This window comes from Anguilla anguilla, chromosome 3 (genome assembly GCF_013347855.1).
Source record: "Anguilla anguilla isolate fAngAng1 chromosome 3, fAngAng1.pri, whole genome shotgun sequence".
Lineage (NCBI taxonomy): Eukaryota > Metazoa > Chordata > Actinopteri > Anguilliformes > Anguillidae > Anguilla > Anguilla anguilla.
Window position 1 is genome coordinate 59,464,220 of NC_049203.1, and position 26,793 is coordinate 59,491,012.

The 26,793-nt window shown below is 41.1% G+C and overlaps 2 protein-coding genes across 2 annotated transcripts in view; one reads left to right on the forward strand and one right to left on the reverse strand.

The window, feature by feature from the left end:
- Positions 1 to 4,106: 4,106 nt before the first annotated feature.
- Positions 4,107 to 19,794, reverse strand: ppp1r14bb (protein phosphatase 1, regulatory (inhibitor) subunit 14Bb). Its single transcript, XM_035408323.1, has 4 exons — positions 18,664 to 19,794; positions 5,774 to 5,857; positions 4,966 to 4,998; positions 4,107 to 4,663 (listed from the first exon to the last, which is right to left on the reverse strand). Exons 1-4 carry the CDS (start codon positions 18,859 to 18,861, stop codon positions 4,595 to 4,597), a joined length of 384 nt encoding a protein of 127 aa, XP_035264214.1. The 5' UTR covers positions 18,862 to 19,794; the 3' UTR covers positions 4,107 to 4,594.
- A 4,313-nt stretch (positions 19,795 to 24,107) lies between these two features.
- Positions 24,108 to 26,793, forward strand: part of plcb3 (phospholipase C, beta 3 (phosphatidylinositol-specific)) — a 47,970-nt gene continuing 45,284 nt past the window's right edge. Inside the window, exon 1 of the mRNA XM_035408319.1 lies at positions 24,108 to 24,858. Coding sequence (XP_035264210.1) covers positions 24,760 to 24,858 — 99 coding nt within the window. The 5' untranslated portion in view covers positions 24,108 to 24,759. The remainder of the gene's footprint in view (positions 24,859 to 26,793) is intronic.

Consider the following 26,793-nt stretch of genomic DNA (forward strand, 5'->3'; position numbering starts at 1 on the left):
TTCTAAAGCCAAAGAAAAGAAGCTCTGATTAAGCAGATTCTGAGCATTTCTCATTTGGCAGTCATTTAAAGCTTTTAAGTTGAAAGGTACTTTCTGAGAGTGTTGACTGATTGCTTTGGAACTGTAATGCTCTTAACTGCAGATCTATAAGCAAAACAAAGTCAAGACGCAATAACATTTTTGCATTAATACATGTAGATTATAAAAACTGGACGTGGGCATAGATGTAACAAACCATACCATTACTGAGACATGCAATCACTAGGATATTCAGTGAATCACTCAACCCACTTATATATTCCAAAATTTCATTAGCATTCGATTGGTTCAGCAGTTCCCTTTTTCTTAGTCCATCTGATATTTTCTGTCTGTAAAGAGCTTAATTTAATGGGTGCTTTTGTTTCGTGTGGCTTTTTGATTAAAGCTGCATTTGGGCTGAAAAGGGGAGGTGGGTGTGGGCCTCCTGGAAACCCCCCCCCCCCCCCCCCCCCCCCCCCCCCCCCCCATCTGATTTGAGTGAATGTGGTCTTATAGCAAAAGGCAGATAATTAACGAGCCAACTAGAGGAAAAACTGACCCTTGTCCAATAGCACCACCCAGTTCAGCCTTTCTTCCTGGCTGGCAGGATAGTCCTTTCTCTGGCAATGAGTGGTGGAAACTAGCATTGTGTTTCAGCTTTTTATAAACATAGAATTTTGTTCATTTTTTCCCACTTACTCAGGAAAAGAAATTATTCTCAGTCATTTATAAGTAAATGATACTTTTTTTTTTTTCAAAGGAAAGCAGACAGTCGTAACGTCGTAACGTTTTTTCTTGTTTCATTCAGGCAGGGAGAAAGCAGAGAGGGTAACAGAAGAGATCACAGGCCAGACTGTGTCATGGCAGGGAGCAAATCCCTGCCTGCTGTGTGGTGCTCTGCTCTTCAGCAGTGATACTTATTTCCCCTCTATTTAAATTGTTCCCTGGGATTACAAGATTGGCCTTGTAGTTACGGTACCATACTTCCAAAATGTTTCTCAGTTCTGTAATCAGTTTTTAAAAATCCTGCCTTTCCCTTGTGGATGTTTTGGCATTAGAGTTTGACGGGCTCTCGTTTGTTATCTTGAACCGGCGGCAGAAATTATCTGGACTGTTTTCCCCCATGGTCAGAACCTTCCTTTAAGTCACTGGCCCTGAACGTCATTGAGAATGAGATTGAGCACCTGCCATTTCTTTTGCCTTTGCATGCAGTGACCATGACAACAGATACAACAGCACGCAGCATCAAGTTTAACAGCTTTTTATTAAAGTTGCATAAAAGTGTAACAAAATTGAGAAAAAAACAACAGTACATATTGCTACGTAAATATTTTCTTTTGTTTCTTTTTCAAACACAACCTAGATAGCATCATTAAAGGTTTTTTTTTCAGTAAAAAAAAGAAACATCACCACCATCTGGTAAACAATGTAAAAATTGACCAGTTAAAATAAAAGGTTAATATTTGCACCTATAAAGTACTGCGTTGAGTCTATTCTCTAACCTCACTCCTAAAAACATTAAATCTCCATCACAGAAAATAGGAACAATTCTTGCTTTCTGAAGTATCCAAGGTTCCATTTGTAGATCCTGTTGATCATTTATCATTGAATGTCTTGCTTTATTTGGTTTTTGTAACGTAAATAAAACCTAAGGCAACATCTGTTATATAAAAAAAAAGTTTTGCTCCTGAAGAGATCAGGGCTGGAAGGAGAGAGGTGAAGGAGGAGGGTAAGAGGGAGGGAGAGAGATAGAAGGCGGAAGAACAAAGAGAAGATGGGGGAGGCGAGCAGCGCAGAAGGGGGAGAGAGGCAGAGAAAAGAACTGAGGTGTGATTCAGTGGGTGCGCTCCCTCACTCCACACTGCCCCCACAGCGCACTGGTCTCTAATCGGGCCATGAGGAAGCTGATTTTTCTGAGCCCCGAGGGCAGGGGTAAATTAGCAATGCAGCTAGAGCCTGTGACCCGGAGGGTATTTTCCCGTCGCCATGGAGACTCGACACCGCCATCTCCTGCCCGTGCCGTCTGGCCTGGGCCCGGCCTGGCTGCCAGCAGTGCTGGTGTGGGCTGTGATTTACAGGACTGGGGGAGGTCTGTATAACATTGGATGGGTTTATTTCCATGCACAACACACACTCAGCACAGGAAGTACAGTCTGCGACTGGCCCCGTCAGCGCTGAGTCAGTCTGTGCATGAAGGGGGAGGCAACTTGTCTGCTCAGGTCTGGGTTCGGCTGAGGCAGGGGCGGGAGATTGCTGGTGAGGAGATGATATCTCCTTAGACCATCTGAACATTTTGAGTGAGGTAATTTAGCTGGACTATGTATGTATGTATGGCGCAATCCCCATATTCACAGCCTGACTAGACTCGTGTCAGGATTTCAAAAGACTTGGTTTGACTTGTCATATAATCTGATCATTTCATCTTCATGAAATCTTTATGCCACTCATGCATAACAGCAGACTATTATTATGGAAACCAGGGCACAATCTGTACAACTGAGATTGCAGGAATTTGAAAATATAGTTTATAAAAGCCCCTTTTCAAACCAAAATGTGTATTTGAGATGCTGGGCCTCCACAGGCAGGAATTTTATTTTAAAAAACATATATATTTGTTTTTTTACAACAGAAGTGCAAGCTACTTGCGTAATTACGTATGTATTACTTTTGTAATACACTGAACTCCATGTACAGCACTGTGCATATAATTGGGTCAATTTAACACTTTACCGTAATTTTAAGAGGATGCCAAGAATATGGTAATTATTCAAGTAACATGACCAATTGTTTGGTATTCAATTGGTGCACAATTGTTTGTTACAAAAAAGTTACATGATTGCAGTATTTCTTCTTAAATCGTAGTAATATACTTATCAAATATACATAAACTAAGACTAGAATTGACTCTTAGTTTTGTATTTCCTTAAATTATCACTTGAGTACAATCAAGTTTTTCCACTGTACCACACAAAACAGCAGGGAAAATGAAATCCAAAATTAATTTTGTTAATAAATCAACTGAATATAAAAAACTCATACAAACTGCTTTTGTAACTTGATACAATATACACTTTCCTGCAGATTTATGTATAGTTGGAATATTCAAGTTTCTTTTTAAAAACTGTAACAGTGAAGTCTACAGCACACTTAACATCTTAATAGTTTAAGTGTCATACTTCAATCAAGTATTTGTTTCTGAGTGTGGTGCAAATCAGCCTTAGAATAAGCCCTTAGGACTGATTCATATCACCCTGTGATGAAATATGAAATAAGAATGCGTGTACCTTTAAATATATGCCACAGAATAAAGTTTACCCATACAGCTATTTTTATACCCATGTACTGTAACATTGTAAAATTGTTACAATTTCAATTTATGTGAAAACATTATAAAGGAAACTGGCAATAATTTCAGCCCAATGTTTTACTAACATATATCCAAATACATAGAATCAAAGATTTTTTTTAAAATTGAAATTGTAACGTCAGTATGAATTATGAGTCCACTGGCAAAGGGAATCTGATCACCAGACAAACCCAAAAATCTCTTTTCTCAACATAAAGCACCTTTTACTTTAAAGCACCTTGTCATTGGACTGAATTGCGTATTCAGCTGGCCCAAAACAAAATTTGTGATGTAAGTTTTTGAACAGCATTAAGGAGGCTTTGTGAAATCCCCACCCAGGTGTTGCTAGTTGTGAGAGGTACAGAACTGACGAAGCAAGGAACCCGGGTTCATAAGACGGGAGTTTACCCTGAGCGAGACTGGACTGGAGCGGATCTGTATCACGTCTGAGAGGCTGTTGAGAGTGCTGGCTGTCCCACAGGTGCCTTGGCAGTTTTGGATTGAATCTGCGATCATTTGTGTCAGTTGAAAATGAGGGGCCAGGCGCATGGACATGGCTGTGTTTAGTCAGTGTGTTGCCACAGTCCCTGAGGGGGGCTTGGGGGTTCAGGTTGGGGGTGTGGGGAGGTAGTGGGGGGGGAGGGGGGGGGTGCTACACATTCCCAAACCACTCTTGATATTCCATCACACAGATCCCCTGGCTCTGAATTCATTAGTTAACGAACAAACAAATAAACATTTCTCTAGGAAGCCCTTTACTTCTTGAAATCCGAAAAAGAAGAAAAAAATAAATAAAAACAAGGCCGCTTCATTCTCGTCCCTCTGCTTATGAGTGCTACTATAACACACCGAACATCATAGCTGGGTCTAATACGAAGGACTGCACACAGTACAGTACTGCATCCATATTTCCGACAGGAACCAGTTCCCGTTATAACACATCCTAATATCGCTGTACCACACTACACATACGCATATGTATAGCATGTAGATATATAGAGATAGGTAAGATAAGATAATATGCACACACTTCAAACCCGCAAAACAAAAGAAAAAGAGACTGGAAGCAAATCAACCCTGCTGTCCTGCTGTAAGAATCTGACTGGCAAGGCTCCTCACTTCCTTCCACCCAGCACAGAGGGATTGTGGGAAGTGCTGCTGAGCAAGCCCACCCTGCTGCCTGCCCGGGGCACAGAACTGTGGGAAGCTGGGGGTCAAGGGGGCGAGCTCTTATTTCTTTTGGGGAGTGCTGAGTTTCTGCATGCCTCGTATCTTGTCCAGGAGCTCAGCCACAAAGTCCTGAAGGAGACAGCAGAGGGAATTGCAGCACCAGGAAAAGAGAAAATTAAGTTTAACCTCTAATTTTGCTGATTTGTGTCATTACTGTTAATTATTCTTTCTTTGAGAACCTCATTTTGGGACTTTGGAGCACAAAATTAATTTAATTTTCATTAGTACGCTTACAGCAGTGTTTCTGTCAATGTAATCTAATGATCTTCATGGTCTCAAACAAGAAATATGAAATGAATAGTTTTATTTAAGAGACAACCTGCAAAAGGGTTTAACTTTCAATAAAAATATAGGAATGGGTATGTACTTACATCAGTAGGTTTGTAGCAGTCTACCAGCAAGTCCTGCAAAAACAGATTTTGCAAGACAGAAGAAATCTGATGAAATGCTTGTTGACTATTTACTGAATTGTCTACCAGTAAATCAGGGAAAGCAAAGCAAAATAGCCAGAGACAGCTTAAGTCCTTGGAGTCTAGTCATGTTATTAATTGCAGTTTGCAGATTCCGACACTATATTTTCATTGTTTTCTTGGTACTGGAGGACAGAAATACAGATTTTTTTAAAAGTCAGGAAAAACACATGGCCCGAGCCATAGTCTGATAGATAGCCAGCTTTATGGTATTTCTGCCTCTTTTCACACTTTTATTGATCCATCCCCACAAATACACTTCTGTGGAAGGATCTGCTCCTTATTTCACTATCGTAGACAACTTACTAGCTTTTTTTAATTGTATAGCCCAAAGTTTTTTATTAAAATCAAGTATATTTCATCAAGCAGTCACAGAATCTGACACAACCTCTGCTAAGCTCATTTCAGGAAAAAACCAACTGACCAGATCAGCCACCATGGCACCTGGAGTCCCTCTGACAGAGACCACAGAGGGTAATACATTTGGCAGTCCTGTGCTCTGGCCACAGCTTTGGGGTCAACAGGACTGTACATATAAGGACCTCAATAAAAGATGAAGGCTTTTGAAATGTTCGAATTGGAAGCTTGTGTGGTGTAGCTTGGATAGGGATGCAAGGAATGTGCTCATCGATTCTGTCTTTCCCGAACATTTTTTTGCGGGACGAAGTGCCTGTTAATTGAGCTGCCAATCCGAGAGCCTGGACTGTACCTTAACTCTGGAGGCCCGATCTGTATCGCTGGGCATGTCCAGAAGCTCATCCACATCGATCTCCAGCTCTGGGATCGCCTCCTCCTGATGGACACACAGGGAGGAGAGAGAGAGAAAGAGGATGAGGTGGAAAGAAATTCATTTAGAATAATGACAGTGTCTTGGCTTACTCAGGGCTTACTTTTTTGACAAACTCTATATACACCTTTCCCTCAATAACTTAGCCCCTGATACTTGCAGATTCAGAGAACTCCTGTTTGTGGAGTTGGCTCCCAATTTACAGTCTTCCTCAAATATTAAAGAGCTGGCATTGCTTAACTAGGGTAACAAATGACAACTCTCTGCATTACCCTCTCAATGATTAAGATTTTACAGCGCGTGAGATGAAATGTCTGACAGATGAAAACTACAGACTAAGAAAAGAGATGGATAGAAGAGTTCACTGTTTGGACTGTGATCTTAAAGCCAGCTCAACTTCGACTGCTTCCAGCAATTTTAATGCCACTCCCTTGGAATCCCGATCCCCTAGAAACCATACTAATTAAAGCCCAAAAAGCAGTGTTATTAGAGGGTAGATGTAGTTGGCTTTTTCAGAAAAGCAGTTCAGGCAATGTCCCACAAGGTAATCGACACTACAACCCTCTGTTACAGACTCCAAAAAAAAAAGAAACCCGTATTACACCCCTGCCCGATCCAAACGCTGTGTGGCAGTAATCAAAGATATTCATCCGAACACCATTAATCAGACCACATATTTCCCCCACTCAGCAGTAGATCCGCTGTTTGCTCCTTATCACACGTGTTTCATTTCATTATGTGATAAGGCTCCCTTTCGTTTAATGCTAAATATTTTGTTTGTTATTAGAAATGTAAATAATGGTATAACTGCTATCAGCCTACAGACTTCAGCTGAAGCCATATAATTCTGAAGAATTCTGAGACTCCTCATTTTTCTCCACTGGATAACTCATCATTCCTTATTATTATTATTAGTAGTAGTGGTGGTAGTAGCAGTGGCCTCTACTGCATCAGCAGTAGAGGTCATTGTAGTAGTAGTAATGAAGTTGTAATAGTAGTATTTCCGGTGTACACACATAACAAATATACTGTTATATATTTAACAAGCTAAATGTTTTAGGGCTTTACTTGCCTTGTCCTGAACAAGGTACAGTCAGTTTCTGCTAGCACAGATTGATTGTGTTAGCTAAGTTGGGAGTAAGGAGCAGCTAGCTAGAAGAAGAGAAAATAAAAGGAATGGCGAAAAGCCTGTGAAAGCTGCACACATCTGGCTAATTAGCATGGCATGCCTGCTACAACCGCGCCAATAGCTTTCCTCGCCCTCCAATAGCATTTTACACGAGAAGAATGTTGGCCTTCTCCCGTGAAAACATAAACAAGCTCGCCGGTCTCAGCCAGCCTTTCACAACGTGATAAGTGAACCCATGAATTATCACCGTATTTTGGTGTGAGACAGGGGGAGCTTTTAAATGGCTGCGCTGTTTTTAGGAACACACAGCTTGTTTAAAGGGAATATGGATAACTTGAAGGCGCTTTGTTCTGGATCAGTAGTCCAAATGCCTTTTTATCAGGATATCCACTTCTCCCAGGTGATATTCTGACATATGAAAAGATGATTGCTTGTGTATCAGGATGTATCACTGCTGACTGTATGAGTCAAGTGTAAGTATTAAGGAAGCATCACCTCTGACTGTATGAGTCAAGTGTTAGGCTATCATTCTGTTCTTTAATTCTCTTTTTTTACATTTGATCCGAGCTATAAATGTGACTGCACAGTATAAAACTGAAATGACGAAACATGCTATTTGCAGAGAAAAGTACGGTCCTTATTTTCTTGCCGCCACACACCCAAAACCAGAATGACAGCCGATGTTGTTCTATATAACGCGGTTGGAGAGCATTCTTTTCCACCGCGCAGCCAACAGCCCGTCCTGCAGCCCTGACGACGGTCTAAATTAAAGCCTCCGTAAGCCACCAAGTAACTCCAAACGGTGACATTTTTAAAAGCGGATCAAGAATGACTCATTCGTGTGGCATGTCTTACTTTAGATATTTAATCTACAGTCATTTTTAAATGGTCATACATTTGCCCAGGACCCTTTACTATGTTTAAGGCACCATATAAATAATATCGCACTGCTGATAGTAGAATTACAGCCCAATCAGTTTATTACATTATATTACAAGCCTCTTTGAATATTCTTAAATTCTTATGTGTCCTAGTTAGACTTTTATTTTAAGCGTGTGTATAGCATGGCTTATTACCCTTTGAAGTTTGTCTGTGGCTCTTTTTGTTAGCTTTTATCTATCTCTACCCCTTTGTGTCACCCTTTTCCTCTGGCATTCTATCCATATCCTCCCCAATGTTAAAAATACATCATGGTGATTTTGGCCTCCCAAAGTTCTAATTACACACACCCCATATTCTCTGCATATAAACCAAAATGTCCACTTTTTCAATAAAGCAATCTTTTTAAACAACAAGCTTTTCAATTTTCCCATCCTGCGCTCTGTCTGTCAGTCATATCCTCCCACTTTTCCACCACTAAGCACATCGGGCTGTGTGTGTGTGTGTGTGCGCGCGTGTATGTGTGTGCGTGTGTGTGTGTGAATGTGTCTCCCTTTTTCCCAGTATATCTGGTCAGATGCCACAACCCTGTCCTTTCCTGGCTTCTCTAAGCTCCTTCACAAACAGACAGACAGGCAGACACACACACACACACACACACACGTGCACACACACACATAACCCATTATGTGGCCATTTGTGAGGACTTCCTATTGACTCCTGTTGAAACTTTATGTACTGTGAAAGTGAAAATAATACAGCACACGCATTCACTTGGGTCCTCTTAAAACTGTAGTATGATTACATCTATAGAAATGATATTCCTTTCACGCACCATATTACTACATGTATTATTACCCTTCCTATCTCATTCCCCTGTACTCTGTGCCTTTGCTCTATTTCTCTCTCCCTCTTGCTCCCCCCTGCTCAGAGCTAACCAGACCAGCTGTCGCTGCACCTGCCCCTCCACATCGTACCCTCGTCTGCCCAACTATTCCCCCACCCCAAACACACAGTCACATTGATGCCGAACCAAACACAGATGCATTGACAGAGACAGATTCTTGATTCTTTTCACTCAAAGTCTCCCTCCTCCTCTCGGTCTCTGCCTCTCTCTCTCTTTCAGTCGCAAGCACGCACCACACACAGTTACATTAACGCATACAAAAGTCTTCTCACACACCACACACACTAACATTATGTCCTGACACTGACAGACAATTCACACGCGTGCACACACACAGGCATTTACAGTCACCCCCTGACTCTCAGACCGAACAGAAATAGGAATTGAATCCTGATTAAATGTGAAACCTCCTGGCTAAACTTAGAGCTCGATGGGGGAGGGGAAAGTTGTGTGTCGGTGAGGGAAGGGTGACCTAAGTGGATGTGGAGGGTTAAAGGAATTTAAAGACCTCGGATTTAAGATTAGCGTTTATGTCACCACCGCTACCATCTATAACGAGGCACTGAGAAAGAGGGGCAGAGAGCAGTGAAGGACAGGCCAGAGAAAAACAAAGAGAAAGAGCGAGGGTAATAGGGAGAGAGAGAGATAAATAAATAAGTACAAAATAAAAAGAGAAAAAGATATTGCGATGCAGGCCTAGGGGAAGAGAGAGGCAGACAGAGAGTAACGCATCACTGCCCGCATTACTGTGCGTCTGCTGGCTGGGCAAACAGCGTGTTAGGCAGTGTTATACAGGGCGAGACAGGCGCTCTGCTCTGCCACACACATGAGCTGCGTTCCTCTCAGCATGTGGGAACCATGTGCTGCCGGTCAGTCACAGACGGACGGGGCGGGGCGGGGGGGTTGTAGGGGAAAAAGAAGCAGAGGAAAGGGGGGCATAGAGCACGTGAGACAGACAGGAGACTGGGGGTAAGGTGACGCGAAGCAACTGAAGAAACAAGAGGAAGACTGACAGGTCAGGTGAAAAAGCCAAACTGTGTGCTTTCATGCAATGAGTTATACGTACATATATTTGTTATAAGGCATACATATACTACTTCAGCTGACCCTTAAAAATATGCACCGTATACACAGAAAGCCTGTTTTATTACAGGTACTTAATCTAAGTCTGTCATGTTCAGAAATTTCTGCCATCTTGTTTTTGTATTTTTCCACAGCAAGTAAGTAATGGGTTCCAAACACCCCCCATATCCCCTTTCCTACCCACGGTATTTCACCGTAAGTACTCCAGTCAATAATACTCCACCCTAGCAGAAATAAAACCCAAATTACCAATCAAAATGACCTGCGCATGAAAACACCTACTCAGATAACCACAGCTCAAGACACAATTACAGCCACACATAGCAATCATTGTATTACAGCTGCAGTTACATTTTCAAAAAGCAAATCACACCAAAACAACAAATCCATTCAGAACTGGAAAAAGACACCACATGACCACAATAGCAACTTCAGCTGGATGAGAAATGTAGAGGATAGCTTCAAAGGAACTCTGTGTAACAACTGTTCAGTTGAGAGCTACAACTGCAGTTTGGCCAGAACTGAACTACCGTTATATAAAGAGAACTTGAGCTCAGACCCAACCAAAACTACACAAACATTCAATTATAAATACTCCATAACCATGACATCAAAACCTCCATCCTAATGATATCTCGTCCAATCAGTGCCCTTCTAGAAATCCTTCCACCCAGTGAGCAAGACCCAGAGAGTGAGCAGCTTCAGCCCGAACGAGCAGGAGGGTTCCAGGACCGGGGGGGGGAGGGTCGCAGGACGCCAGCGTGGGGCCAGTAGGCCCTGTCAGTCAGGGGCAACGCGATGTGACAGTATGAGAGCGGGTCAGTTATGGCTGCGCACCGACCCATATTACGGTCCTGCAGCGTACGCCGCCAACTGCGCAACACAGCCGCGTGAGCGTCAGACCCTTTGACCCGCGGGTCATCCAATCTCATGGGGGGGAGGTGCGGTTATAGTACCCCCCGGCAAGGAAAATCAAAGCAAGTGAGCCTGCTGTGTGAACTGGAAATATTTTACTGCAAGAGTAACCAGCTGCTCTGGCTGATGGGTTGCAAGAAAATCACAGAAATGCTATTACAGCAATGTTCAAACTAGTGATGACAGTGCTGGTCTTAATAACATATATATTATATTCATATTCAAGTGTATACATTAATCTCAAAGTACAGAAAGGGAATCAGAAAGAGGTAACTATTTAAGGAATATTTGCTGAAATGCTGATACTGTGCCATAGAGCTTGTAGTGCAGCATTATGGGTAAACAACTAGTGGAACAATCACTGAAGTGCTTCACATCTGGAGTGTTTTTGCAACTAATGCATCCATACCCTATGTGGCACTGGTTATTTAAATTTAACCTAGAAACATATTCCATAAAAACTCCCCATAAATTGATTATTTTTAAAAAAATACTGGATGCAGGTTTGGGGTAGGTTACTACCTAACTGTAGGCTAATGTGTGGATATGTTTATTTTACTAGAGGTATTATAAAACAATAACATAACTGTCAGTGAGATAATATCTCTGTGTTATAGGGATGAAAGAATCTAGGCAGGAAGCCTCACTCAGGAAGAAGAGAGGGTAAGAGTGGGTGGAGGTTGGAGTGGAGGGCTGTAGGTAAAAGATAAGGTTAGGTAGGCGGGGGTTTGAGAGATGTTATATTTTTGTGGAAGACCTTATCTAGACATGCTTGTGCATTTTGCAACCCATTTACACTCCTGAGTCATACTAGAGAGGTTTCTTACTTGAGGGGTACACAGGAAGTATCACACTGGACATTCAGTCCACAACACTCATATCCTGAACTCATTATTGCTCTCGGTGAGTGATGTAGTCACATGTCCTGGGGCCAGTACTAATTGTACTGTGGGTTCTGCAATTCCTGCCTGATCATGCCAACAGAGCAGGAAAAGCAGGCTTTTGTGATTCACAGCAACATGCAAAATGGCACTCCCTGTCCTGAGAAAATGTTCACGCACTCATGAGCAGGCTTAATGCTACTTATTACACTGAAAAATTTGGTTTTTCATTCTCTCTCACCTTTCCTCCCCCTTCTCTCCCCTCTCCCCTCCCTCTCTCCCTCTCTCTCTCCCCCAATCTCATTCTCTCTCTCTGACATATATGTTGACACATATATTTTCTTTAAAACGATCTATCAGGATTGATTTGCTACTCTCTGCAGGGAGACTGTGATTGTGCCTGGTGATGATGATGAAGTCCAGGAGGGTCAGGGCGAGCGAAAGCCTAAGGGGGCTGGGGGCTGGGGGCTGGGGGGCTGGGGCTGTCTCATTTGGGGCCTGCTAGCATGGATCACACTCAACTGCTTATCAGGAATCTGCAGCTTTTAAAACAACAAACACGCAGAGTCCAGGCTTCCCCCTCAACACAATCCCCAAGTGAGTCAGTAAATGGAAAAGAGAAAAAGAGAGAGAGAGAGAGAGAGAGCAAGAGAGAACACACATACTTTTATGCTTGGTTATTGTCTCCTTAATAATAGTAATAATAATAATAATAATAATAATAATAACTTTAAGTCTTGAAAAATATTTCTTTATAATCTATTGTTTTCCAAATTCACTTAAATGTCAGTATTGCATCGCACTATTTGTAATGGCTGTTCATTTCTACATGTATTTTACTTTCTTTTGCTTTCATATTTAGATAATGAATCATGTATATTGCATTTGACACTCCAAAAGTTTAGAACTGATTAGGTCTGGTAGCATGGAAAGCCATTCATTGCCACAGGCACCAAATTCAAATCAGGCTACTAAGGGAAAACTTTTAAATATAATTGACTTCCTGTCAAGCCATGTGATTCAAACAAGAGAGGAGGGGGCTGGGAATGATGTATGAGAAGTAAAGAGAATGGGGGTGTGGAAGTGAGCCAGAGGGTTATTAAGATAATTGATGATGACTCCATATAATGAAAAGTACTCAAGAACTGCTGTCTTGTTTACTGCACTGAACTCCACTGGTCAATAATAGAGCCCTCCAATGCCTTTAACTAATTTAACTGGGATATCTGTGATGAATGTAGGGGCGAACACTTTAACAAAGAATCACAACAATATTAACCTCTTTAAACGGCAAACAACAAAACATACAAAATCTGAAAAGATTTGCTGAATTAGCTCTGTGGTGAAAGAGAACACTGACTGTTATTTTTAATATAAGACAAGTTATAGAAGACAAGGCAGTTATATTTTATCATAGAAAGCAGCCCTATCTTAACTCGCTCATGTTTCGAACTTGGCAAGCAAGTAATATTGACAAATATAAACCCTGAACAGTGCTTGCAAGTTTTTTATCTTCCACATTTTTTCTCTTTTCTCCCAAATTGAGAATTTCCAGCCCTGCTGCCTGTAGAGTGGCTGGGAGGACGTAGTGCCACGGCTAACCATACCCTGTCCTACTGAGAGCCACCCTACACCTTTCAGAATTAAATCAACTGACCCTCATTGCTCGGCACTCACAGCCATGGGCAGCTAATGACATAGCAAGGTTTGGACTTATAATGTATGTCAAGGCTTCAGGCCAAGCTTGCACACACCAGCGCCTTTATTAGCTGAACCACACTCAGGTGACTGTTTAGCCCCTGGCTAGGCTATGGGTTACAAAAAAACAAAACAATAAATCACTCAAAATGCATATCTGCACCATGACTGACCCTGGGCCTGTACAATGCAGCTAAGCCTGTTTTATGGAAACGAGGTGTAAGGTTATGATGAGTAAAGGTCCCTCCAGTGTCCAATTCTGCGATGGGTTTGACTTGCCAAGCAGAAAGACTGTCTGCTTTCCATCTCTCGCTTTGTCCATCTGCCTGTTGATCCCTATCCAACCACATATTCTCATCAAACCCTCCACTTCGCTTACTGGTCCCGCTAGAATGTTCACAGGTTTTCGTATCAGTGGGGAGCTCTCAGTGACAATTATATTACCCCCAGTTACCCATGCTGACACAGAACCCCAATGAAATTACAAATGTTTGAATCAGTCATAAATCTTCAACACCACATTCCCCCCTCCCAAACACCCACCACCCGTTTTAGGGTCAAGCAGAGGGCAATGAGCATGGTTGGGAAATCAATAAGTCAATTGATCAGTCTAGACAGATTGCATGGAGCAAAATCTGCCTGTTGTGAGAAGCAGCCCTATATAAAATAACCCAGCTCTAATCAGCATGTGTGAACTTGAAACACGCTACACATGACCCTGTGTGCATCCCGGATGTTCCATGTTATTATTCATATGGGTATTTAATTTCATGAACAGTGCTAACTAGACTGGGATTTTAATCAGTTGCCTGTTCATGTTTACTGTGGGACACTGGAATTTTTACTGTGGGACTGGGTTCATTTTGACAGGGCAATTTCCTGTGTCAGCTGAGCAATTTAGGCGCTGGACTTTTTTGGAGCCTGGGTTAGTGCCCAACAAAAGAACCACTAATCCTGGCTGACCTTTCCATTTCGCCCTCTGTCTGAGAAAACTTTATGGAAGGCCTGGCCTCCAGGGTTGCTAGTACTTTACTTTAATGCAATGCAGTTCTTCTCCATCTCGGATCAGTTGTTTTCTAAACCTGAACTGAAAAATACAAGGCCGCCAATCAGTTATGCTCTGGCACAGGGGACAGCAGGTACGAACTTAATTGCATTAGCAGAGTTCAGCGTATGCATGGATCCTCTAAGGCCCATGATGTCATCATCTGAGGTTCAAGCTCAATTTCTCCCTCAAGTACAAAGTGAGCTAACTGCCTAATACCTCTTATAGGGAGCCGTACTGCATGGCTGCAAGGGTCACAGGGAAAATCCAAGGTTACACCACAGTGATTATAAACTGTATGGAAAATTTAAACTCAGGCATGCAGCAAATAAGGCTCTTGTAAACATACCTGAACCTTTGCTACCATTTTACTGTGCCATAGAGCTTGCAGTAATAAAAACATTTTTTATTCTGAAAAAACAAAATAATCACTGGGTGCTCATATGAAAAAGTATAAGAAAAAAATCCTCGGCTGATGTGGCCAAACATGTTGGTGGTGGGACAGTAACATTTCACATTGATATGCCAATCTAATGAAGGCTTTTAAAGTTTTTTCTTCCTCCAACGACAGTGCCGCAAACTTTTTTTTTTGCCTTGAACAGTTTTACACTTTTTGCACTGTATCATACTTCTTTGTTTTCCTGCAGACATTTAAAAATATGATATATCAATAATTACCATAATGAATGGAATGGAACGAATACACACACACACACACACACACACACAAATGCACCAGTATGTAGAAGACATCCTCATGAGTCATGATATTTTAAAAATGGCTTCCACTGTATCTGCACATGGAACTAAGTATTGATGTTACAGACAGGCCTCCTGTTCAAGAAGTACACATATATCACGCTGCTGCGTATCCCAGTAATCAGGATAAGCTCAGATGAGCCATTCAGACCAAGCCAGGACATATATTTTATTCTACATTAGGTTTAAGACTGAGGTAACAGCCCAGTCTAGAAAATGAGCTTTGCCAGACCAAATGATTCATCTTCCAAACAGTGCCTGAAATCAAGAACTGGAGAGAAGCCTTAAATAAACAAGCAAACATTTATTGGAGTTGGCAATAAGTGTGAATTCCTGCCTGGGCATGCATTGAGAGGCAGAATATATTGCAAACTCATTTGTGCAGTTTGATTCATTTTATTTTTATCTAAGCTCAGAGCTTACAGGCTTACTAACTCCACTGAATATTTGTTGCTTATTTTTTGCAGCTCTCCAATCCTTCAGCCATGTTTGCATGTTTCTCCACATAATGTAAGTTCTGTCAGTATTATCTATCAGTAAATACACTAAGCACATAACAGGTATCAGTGCACTTGTGCACATGTATTATCAAGCTGATTCTGTTTGGTCACGGAAAACAACATGATTAGCCAACTGTCTTTTGTGGAAGTGACCCTCAGTAAAGGCTAGCCTTCCTAGAAATACCCTTATGCTATTCAGAAAGCAGAAAGAGCTTCTCTCCCAGTCTCTCTCCTCTCAGGGAAGTGTTTGTAATGTCTTTTAATAGACATCCCGCATTTATCTGGGCTTACGCTTGCGCAAGTATATATCTAAGATGTTACAAGATGCAACTTCCTACATGGTATAATGAGCTTAGCAAAGAAACGGTCAGCGCATACACAAGATTCAGATTCAGTGGGTGGTTGGGGGTGCATAGTTCCTGCGACAGTAAAATCTGAAACGGCCTCACTCATTTGGCCAACCCACGGGAGTAGCTCGCTACAGAGTCACACTGGTCTCACAGAGTAATAGGAGGCATCGGAATCCAGCACTGCCAAGCCGTGCAATTTACTCACAGGCTCCCTGGACGTTCCTCAGGATGTGACTCATGCGTTTGCTCTCTCTCTCTCTGGGTTAGTAACAACTCATTCATATACACACAGGAAGCTAAAACCAGCTCATTCCCTGTTACCCTTCTGATGTCAAAGTTGACCACATGTGGAAAAGCAATTACACTGACACCTTTTTTTTCAACTGTTACAAAATATGTTTTACTTCAATCATTTATGAAGAGAGAGAGAGAGAGAGTGTGTGTGTGTGTGTGTGTGTGTGTGGGAGAGAGAGAGAGAGACAGAGAGAGAGAGAGATGAGGGAATGAGTGAGGAGAGAAATAACAGAGAACATTATTTGATTTGAGAGCTACAAATAAACCTGCAGGTGACAACTGCCTTGGAAAGGGAAACCTCGCTTTGATTGGGGACGTGTATGGACCCGAAAGAGCAGCTGTTCCCTCTTTTCACACCCTCTTTCTTGTCAGCCTTTTCACTTCTCTCCATTTTTCCTTGTTCCTGCCAGACTTTTTTTCTCACATTTTTTTTCACCCAGTGCATTCAACTGTACTTCTGTTCTCCTCTTTCTCTTCTGTCTCTAAATTCTACCCTCTTAATTATAGTCTTTCCTGGTCTTTTGAGTTCAATTCACAAACTTTGCCTACGATTGAAATACACGAAAGGGAAAGCACAAACTAAAACATACAGAAATCAGGAAGCCACATTAGTGTGGTTTTGTTAAATCAACATTTTCATACAGAAACCAAAACAAGTGTATTTCGTTCTGTACCTTCAGTTTTGTTTTAATTCTGTCACTAAATAAAACATTTATGACTATTTTGTGCTGTGTTCAGGCAACTCCCAAAGCTCCCATTTGCTATGTAGCAGACATGTTGCACCAGTGTACACTTTCACTCTCCTTCCCCCCTTTCTTATTTCATTCTCATGCTTCCCTCCATTTCCCCCCTCCTCCTATTACGCTTTCCTCTCCTGAACTCCTCCCCCCTTCCGTAGCCACGTCTCCTGTCGTTCTGCGCGGAATGCTTCTGCCTTTCAGACACAGGGGTTCAGGTCTGTTCCGTCCACAAATTCACGTTTTAACACTTCAGCTTCCTGACTACCCAAAACAAAAGGTCTGACTGCTTAACCACGAGAACCCTAGACAGGAGGTTCACTGTCCCACCAGAAGCCAAGAATGGGCCCCTTTCCATGGCAACCACCACTACGCACAGTCGGCTCGCTCGAACACACAATCACCTCACATATATTTTAATATTATCATGGACTCTCCATTGTCATTAAAGGCCATGCCTTTGTCAAGCACTTGTCGATGGGTTTGGATGTGGGCTCATTGGTGCGGAGGGGATAGAAGGAACAAAATGGGGAAAGACAGAGAGACAGTTGACCATACAGTAGGCTACCACACTGCACTGAGAGAGAAAGCGAGAGGGAGGGGTAAAGGGGGAAAACGCCTTAGCCACATGTTCCCCTCTTTTGTCACAAAGCTACCGGTCTTCCTCTGTCCTTACCGGTTTTTGTTTTATCAGATCGACTTGTAACTACAATTTATGAATGTGTAGGCTAAGGGTTAAGATCCCTCCGATTTAATCATATGTCTGGTGTATTCTATAGCTTAGTGTGTTATTGGAGCCTGCATATTCTTTCAAGGTCCGTTGCTATCTTGGGTTTTCGTCACCTACTCTTACTGACGAGAAATTTTCCATATTAGAACGAAATAAAGTCCTGAAATAGCCGTTACCTCCTTATGTAAAGGCTCATCACTCAATAAGAACAATGTTAATACAGACAGCTAATATGGTCCTACCACTTTTCTTTTGTGGCCACACTAATTTTCTAAAATGTATGCTACAACATATCTTGCTAAATTTCCTTTGATTTAAACATTTACATTTAAACAACTGATCCTCAAGTAAAGGAACGAGAGATTCCGGAAAAACTCGACTACCCTTCAGTGGCTTACACCATACAGCATTTGGTCATCCTGAATCCTCGAACCCTTTAAGTCCCATGCAGTACTACGAATAGAATGTGGGTCAATTCCAGACTGCTTTTGGAATACACACAGTACACACGTAGCCTGTAGTTTATCACTGAACATGCAACGGCAGGCCATTAGAATTTAAAACTCTTATTTACGCAATTGTCATGGAAATATAGGCCTATAATCAGCTATAAACATCAGACGTTTCTGCTCCAGGTTTATTTGAATTAAGCTACTACTTTTTACGACCGTAGGCTACAGCATTTCAAAACTATTGCTAGCCATTTTACTCTGGCAATAATAATGCTGATAAATGTTGTTGGCTACTTAGTGTCATTGTTATTTATCACGTGTTGCGACAGATAGTAGCCTAGTCAAGTCTACCCCATCAACTAAAATAGCATACATATCTACACCACAACAACAGTTTGGCTAAATTGACATTTCGTCCCGATGGAACAGAATACAGAGAATTTAATAGCCTACCTCACAGTCGTATAGATCCGTTAGCTGATCAATAATCCATTCTTCCAGGTTCAGTCTCTTTCTCAGTTCTTTTCGGTCATATTTCACGGTCACTCGTCCTTGTTTCCGTACTGGGGGTTCAGTTTCGTTGGTACCGGGAGGCGTTTGGAAATATACCCGAGGTTGTGGGCTTGATTCTGGGCTCGTTACCGCCGCCATAGTCCCCCGATATCTTCAGGAAGCACCGAGTGTTAATTTATAGGCTACACAATATTTCTTATCCGTTTCTAGTTGCAGTGAGCGGTTTAAAATGTAACAATGCGATCTGCTATTGTCCCCTTCTTACAAACTTGCATGATATTTGTCAATTGTGAATATTTGTGTGCTGTGAATATTTTACTATGAATCTTGTAAAAAATATACAAAAATCTTGCGCTATTTTTATTTTGTCTCAAAGAATATAGGCTATAATAAGCTTCAGGTTGTTCAGTACGCAAAAAACAAAAACCAGTTAAACGATAATAACAATATGTTGAACCTTGTGAAATATGTATTTTTCCGTTGCTTTTCCTTTTAGTTATACGTTTAAAAAGTGGTCCGCAAGTGTTTATCTTGTTTGGGAATATTTTCCAGCCTCGTGCTTTCCTTTGCCTTGAGTAAAAAAAGAAAAAACTGCTGGAAAGGTTTGTATTTCTGAGCTTGCAGATTTAGTTTGCTCCTTTGAATGAACGGTGAACAACTTGCCACGCTACATTAAAATGCAAAGGAATAATAATAGATATATGCTGGTTATTTTGTACCGTTTAATAGGCAACGTATGGTAAAAAAATATATATAAATAGGCTATTGTTATTTCCTAACTTAAAACCTCGCTCCTACTCCGTCTCTTTTTGTCTTTCCTCTTCCCCTCTTCTCTTCCTCCTGTGCCTCTTCGCTCTCTAAATGCTACTCTGTGACTCCCTCCTCCTCCACCCCCCCAAGCAGAGTCATGCACAACATCCCTTAAAACAGAATAGTAAAAACAAATTTCAGAACGATAGAAGACGCCTACGCACAACGATAGAAGACGCTTTACATAATTCTCAAATAAAAAGCCTGTTTTCAAGATTTCCTTTTCAAGATTTATATATCTTCCTGAAATATGACTTGCTATCTGTACGTGTTACTCGGTCTGCCAGCTTGTGCCATTTGAATACAGATTGGTGCATAGGCTAATGTGCTTACAGATCATAATGACTGTCAGTGAAATTTCAATATGAAATATGAAAATAGTATATGAACAATAGTATAGATTGATCTGTAAAAATGAAAAAAAAAAAGATAGGAAGTAATTTTGGCGATGAAAACGTCTATCAGAAGTATTGACTAGGCTATTGGATTTTATTTGGCAGGAAGAAAATGCTCTTTATGAGTGGTATTTATTATTGTCACGTAAATGCACAACATGTGCATGAACAACCAGTCTGCCTTCTTCAGACATACCTTAAAATTTACTGCAATTACTTTTATCCAATATTTTTTCAAATATAAATTAGTTATTTGTATTTTAATGAAGTAGTTTCAATGTGATTTAAAGTCAACTTTTTCAGCATACTTTTCTCAGTGTGCTAACTGTCACAGACGCTCTTTGCAACCCTGATGTTTTTTGAAGTGTAACACGACTATGGCTATGGCTTGACAACACGTGACTTTTGTGCATGACTTCGCATTCGGGGAAAAGTTGTTTTTGTATTTAAAATGCATCCGCGAAGCTAAATTATGTGCATATAAAATTTTTGTGTTCACTTCATTTAAACCAGGTTTATATGAGTCTAAGTGGGTGCTATCAGACTGAAATGTACTGAGATAATTTCATTATGTACATTCCCAGAAACATGTATGATGATTTTTGAAAATATCATGTCGCAAATATATTTAGAAAATCTATTTGAAAATGCAATAAATGTATACTTGTGAATCTAATTACCTGTAGCAGTTATAATCAGATGCCATACAATGAAAGTTGAAGTGACTATAACCCCAGAGTGTGGTCAACCAAGGTACTACACTACCCTACACTACTGTTTGTTTCAGGTCCTGCCACAGCATATCTATTGGTTTCAAGCCAGGATATTGACTAAGCTACTCCAAAACTTTACTTTTTTTTCTTTTCAGCCATTCAGATGTGGTCTTGCTTTTGCTGTTTTGGATCATAACTGACATACAATTAAATCTTGTCAATTGGTTGATTGAGTAACTAAGGGGGTAATTACTTTTTCATATGGGTCATAACTTTTTTCTTTAAATAAATGAAATAATAATTTAAAAAATATGTTGTGTTTACTCAGTTTCCCTTTGTCAAATATAATTTTGTCTAAATATCTGAAACCATTCAGTGCGGAAATATGCTGTAACAGAGCAAATAAGTAAGGGGCAAATATTTTTTCACGGCACTGTACTAAGGCACTGTGTAGTACATAAATGGGTGTGTGTGGGCACAGGTGCAGGTGGACAAAAAACAAGCAATGAAGGTCAGGCCAATAGTTTGGGCCAAGTGTACGAAAGAGTGTGGGAATGTGCCTCGGTCGGTTTTAATAGGCTGTAATACTGTAGGTGTTGTTGAGTGTAAATAAAGTAAAGGGTAAATGAAGGGTTGTCTAGATTTGGTCCAATTGTACTGTGTAATGATCTTTAGAAAACCTTACTTTTTGTCTTCTTTTGTTCCTTATGTTGTCTGGTCATTTGTAGGCAGGGGTACCTCACTCACTATCTCAGATCACCCCCAACACCCCATTCCTGTCAGCGAAGGCCATTGGAATCATCAAACTTCCCCCATACAGCACCACAAGTCACCAGAACAGCTTCAATGCACCTTGGCATAGATTCTTCAAGTCTCTAGAACTGGAGGGATGAAACAGCATTCTTCCAAAAGATAGTCCCTCATTTGGTGGTTTTGATGATGGTGGTAGAGAGCGTTGTCTAACGTGTCGGTCCAAAATCTTTTGGAGGTGTTCAATTGGATTGCATAAGCATGGAGGAATGTTTGAGTACGTGAAATCTATTTGGCATTGGAGTGTATCAGTGAGGTCAAGCAGTCATGTATGTCAAGCTTTCTTGGCTGAGGCTCAAATCTGCTCCAAAATCACAATGCCCATTTGCCCCGTGAGAGCCAGTCAGCAATCAGGAAACCGCCCATTAGGGAGGGCAAGAGGAGAGGTCAACCTCACAGCACTGCATGGGAAATCATAGAAGGCAAGGGCTGATTAGAGCACTACATTCTGGATCTGTGCAGGTCATAGGTTAGAGGTCAGAAGTTAGAATTCTGGTTCACACAAAGCCATTGTACCTTCAAATATAGATTATCTGAACTACTCTAATATTTCTGATATGAGGAAACAGCAAAGTAGACAGAGAAAGAGAGCGGGGGAGAGCCAGAGATGGGTGTGCAGAGAAAGAGAATACCCTATATTTAGTATAAACCTCTGTCACTTTTAGGGCCTTTGATGACAACAATAACAACAACAGAAAAAAGACATTGAGAGACAGAGAGAGGGGGTGGGGTGGGGTACGGAGGGATAGAGAGTGAGGGGAGGTGCTAGTAAGGAGGAAAGGAACAATCCAAACATAATGTGATGAAAGAGAGAATTTGATCTGCAGCTGTGATGGATCAGAGGAGTTGTGGAATAGTAAGGAGGCCAGTACTGCTCATTATCACTTTTGTGTTTATGACAGAAGGACAGGAGCTTCAAACAACAGCAACAAATACCTTTCACACAGCCAACATTCACAAATATATAATGGAAGAAGTTCCATAACATTCTTTTCTTATTCCATTGGTCAAATGGCATTTTAACTGCTTCATTTTTTATTCCTTTAAGAGGTGGAAATTTAATTTTGTTAATTATATTTTATCAAACTAAATCTATTCTGTTCATTTCATTTAATTTCCCCTAAAATAAAACCCAAACTTGGGTTTATGTTATTGTTCATCTTTAACATGTAGCCTATCTCTTTCTGTAAAAAAAAAAAAAGAAAAAAAAAAAGTTTTGTGATTTGACAGCTCTCCAAGTTCAAACCTGCAGTCTGACATTTGAAACCGGAATTTTAATCATTCCAAAGTAAAAGAAAAAAAATGGAAATGTGGCTACACCACCACTAGATGGCAGTCAATAACCATTATATTTATTTGACTACGTATGGTAGAAAGCATGACTGGTTTTGTTGCAACAATGAAGCTTTTGAACTTTGCTTTGTATTAAAGATCAGTTTCTCCTGTGTTTTCCAGTGTAATTTGACCGAGTGGCTATTGCTACTGTTGATTGAGTCAGGGCTTTCTAGTCAAAGTGTGTGTGTGTGTGTGTGTGTGTGTGTGTGTGTGTGTGTGTGTGTGTGTGTGTGTGTGTGTCTGTGTGTGTGTGTTCACGTTTGGGTATTCAAGTCGTCACCTTTGCATAAGAAGGCTATCATCTGAACAGGTGTTGTAAACTGGGTAGAACTGTATGACTTGCGCTTTCATCACAGACATATGAATTCTCTCTCTGTCTCTCTCTCTGTCTCTCTCTCTCCCTCTATTTTTCTGTCTCTCTGTAACTGACTTTGTCTGAGGACAATGTGTCTTTGTGAGTCTTTGGCATTCCGTCAGAAAACTCTCTGTGCTTTTTGATGGCACATTTCTGTATTTCCACCAGCATATCAACTGATTGAACTGAAAAACTGGGACCACAACGTAGGATTGAACAGAAAATGATCTCTGTTCATCTCCACTGTACACATGCACCCATGCATAACCTTTTTCTTTACCCACCGAGAACTCCGCTTTCCCCTTGTCTTCCTCTCTAACTGCTTCATACTTGACACAGAAAAATCTTACTTTCAAACCTACGTTCACCTCTACCTGCTCTTGAATGCCTGACCTTCACCCCTTCAGTGCTGTATAAAGAATGGGAATTCATAAGCTACTGCACAGCTGCGTTTGTAAGTGCCCAGTTGTCTGAGCATGTTGAAAACACTCTTCATTCTAGTCAGGGAAAACACTGATTTCCGTTAACATGGTTTCCTTTCTGCCAAGTGCATAGCCAGAACATTTCATTAAATTTCATTAAATCATTCATTCAGTTATCCTTTGACTAACATCCCTCTGCTCTGTGGATGTCAATTCAACCAATGACGATGCCTGCGTTATCCCTTGTAGTACTAGGTAGCCTTTTAATTACGGGGATATTGTTGATATTGTAAACTATATATATTTTTTAGAATTGTATAATCTTTTATGCATTTAAAGCACTCAAACAAATAGTTACTGTCACTCAGCAGAAAACGCTGACATCTCAAAGTTGCGTTACCTTAAGTTTGAGGATAATTTGTACAGTGCCTTGCATAAGTGCCTCACTGTCAAAGATTGCGTAGTGCAAGGACTATTCACGAGATTTTAGAAAGTTCCGTTTTTGCAATCTCTCTCTCTCTCCCTCTCTCTCTCTCACTCCGTGTTTTGCAGTATTCTGTCCCGAAATACACACGCACGAGGAACACGCCTCTTAAAGAAAAATGGAATGACAGCGTTAAATGCCTGTCTGAAAAGACAGAGAAAAGCAAAGAACACTCCCCGTCTGCTCGATTTTTCTTCGCTTCCTTACCCTCTCGCTCTGTTCCCGTCTCGCTCCGTCATTTTTTTTTTTTAGAAAACATGAAGGCGAAAAGAAAAGAAGATTCCAATGGGGACGAATGTCAAGTGAAAGTTTAAAAGAAGCTTCCGTAAAGAGAAGCGTTCGTAAAGAGAGGGAAGAAAGGAAAAGCACCGGAACGGACAAGAGGAAGGAAGGAAGGAAAGAATAAACTAAGTATTAGTCTACAAAACTATAAAGGATAAATAAATAAACAGTATATTAACTCTTAAACTAATCAGCTGCACAGCGCTTAAAGCTTTAGTAGGCTAACTCGTGGAGATCTATTAATGTGCTGGTCTACTTTTAAAGAAGTGCACGCGGTACTTTGCATTTTTGAGTTGCCCTAACCGAAGACTAGCAACTGTTCACGAACGCTCCCCGGAAAGACCCAGATCGTAGGCTAAGGACCCAGGCACCGACTTGGTCAGGACGCTGAAGCCGGAGGAGAGGCGTAGCCACCCGCCGTTATTGGAAAATGGCTGGGGCAAAGCCGGGGGTCCACGCTTTACAACTTAAACCGGTGTCCGTCCACGAGACCCTGATAAAGGGCAACAAATTCGTGAAATGGGACGAAGTGAGTAGTGTAAATACTTAATGTGTTTTTGTTTGTTTATTTCTACAAGACTAATGAATTTGAAACTTGGGATCCCCACTGTTCTGCGTTCTGTCGGGTTTATTCACAGGGAGCGCCAAGCGCAAACACTCTATAGTTACATGCGAATAATGTTAGATTGATAGTGCTATAGGCGCGGGCCTGTTAAAGTATAATTTTGGCTAGCATTATCTGTTGTTTTGTTGCAGTTCTTGTCAAACAAGTTTTTCCCCACCAGCCGATTGGAAACTTAAACCAACTCTACTTTTTCCTCCTTATTTGTTTGTTTTGTTGCAATTTCCTTAGGATCTTCGATCAGGGCACTGTTATACAGGGGGAGATTGTTGGGGTGGGGGATGAAATCTCTTTATGAACGAGTGTCCTTACATTTAAATCAAGATTTGTAATCACTCCCTTCAACCTACACAATTTTGGTTGTATTTGAAATAGACGTCCATTGTGTTGACCGCGTTTAACTACGCGAATTATGTTTGTGAAGAAGCTAGAGATCTCTCCAGAGTTGTGAATTCTTCCGCGTACTTTCTCTCCTGGCAACAAAACTATCTCTCCCTGTGGGTGTGGGTGTGGGTGTGTGTGTGTACAAATGAATATACTTGCTGAACGTAGGAACCGGAAGGTGTGGAATATATTAAATTCTCCCTTTGGTGTTATGATAGACAAGTAGCCTAATTCAACATTTGGTGTATGGGACAACTGATGGCTATGCAAATGTTTTCTTTTAATACATTCAAATAAAATCATGTAATACATTCTTCACCAAGCGCTTATTAGTTGCTGCCATACTGTATAACAATATAGACAGGTGCCCTTAGGTCTTCTATGATCCTTGTCTTGTGTAAGCGACCAGTAGGCTAATGATCACAGTTTTTGCCTTTATATTGTGGTGCGTCCTTAGAAGTACAGACAGATAGCCATCATTAATAATTAACTCTGCTACTACCATTTAGGATAGCAAGATTCCAATGTGGACATATGCTGAGGTTTGTTTCTCCCCTCCTTGCATTACATGTAAAACAGTGACACCGTCATCTTCGCAGATTGATCGCCACTCACGTCGTTCCTCATGCCGTGGAATGAACTTTAAATAATGTATTTTAGCGAGTGTTGTGCTTTGTGTACTCGCACAGCATCCCATTATTTCGGATAGAAAACTGTGATGTACGCATTTATGTTAGCATTTGGTGGCAACGTATTACCCAACGTGAAGGATAATGCTCTTCGCAGTTGGGTTGAGTAGCCCTCAGTCACACGAACACAAACGTGGTTCCACTGGTCTGAATGTTGACATTTTTGACACAAGCGCGGTGGTTCCAGCGAAATGCATCTCCATTCTGATTTACAACACAGCCTGCTACAACTGCACCCTAGTAAACCGTCCTTTCAAGTAGTTTGTATTTGTGTGCAGGACTAGGTGTGTAGTGCTACAAGTCCATTTTTCCGTTTTTATACACTGTTGAGGAAATTAGTCCGTAACACACCACCTTAAATGCATGTTTGCGCGCGCCTTGTGAGTGCTTCGATTGATTTACTCTATGTGTATCATTATAGATCTGAAAGTTAATGATTGTTGGCTACCTGCAGGCTGCATCAGCCAATTGCAGTTACTGATCTTCGGCTTTAACCATGTAGTTATTGAACATGCATTATTACCGTCTTGACCTGTTATAAATGATGTCATATAAATTCAGCTGACCTCCTGTAGCAGAGTCCCTCTGCTCCACCCCCTCCTCCCCCCTCCATTATTCTCTCTGCCCCCCCTCACTCACTTATCAGTCAACGCCCTCAAATCTCTCCTCTCACTATTGTGATATTTTCTTCTGTTTTTCACCATATTCTGATGTTACTGCCATGGTCGACAGCTCCAGTGACATGTTGTATGAGAGCTGTCTCTTAGTG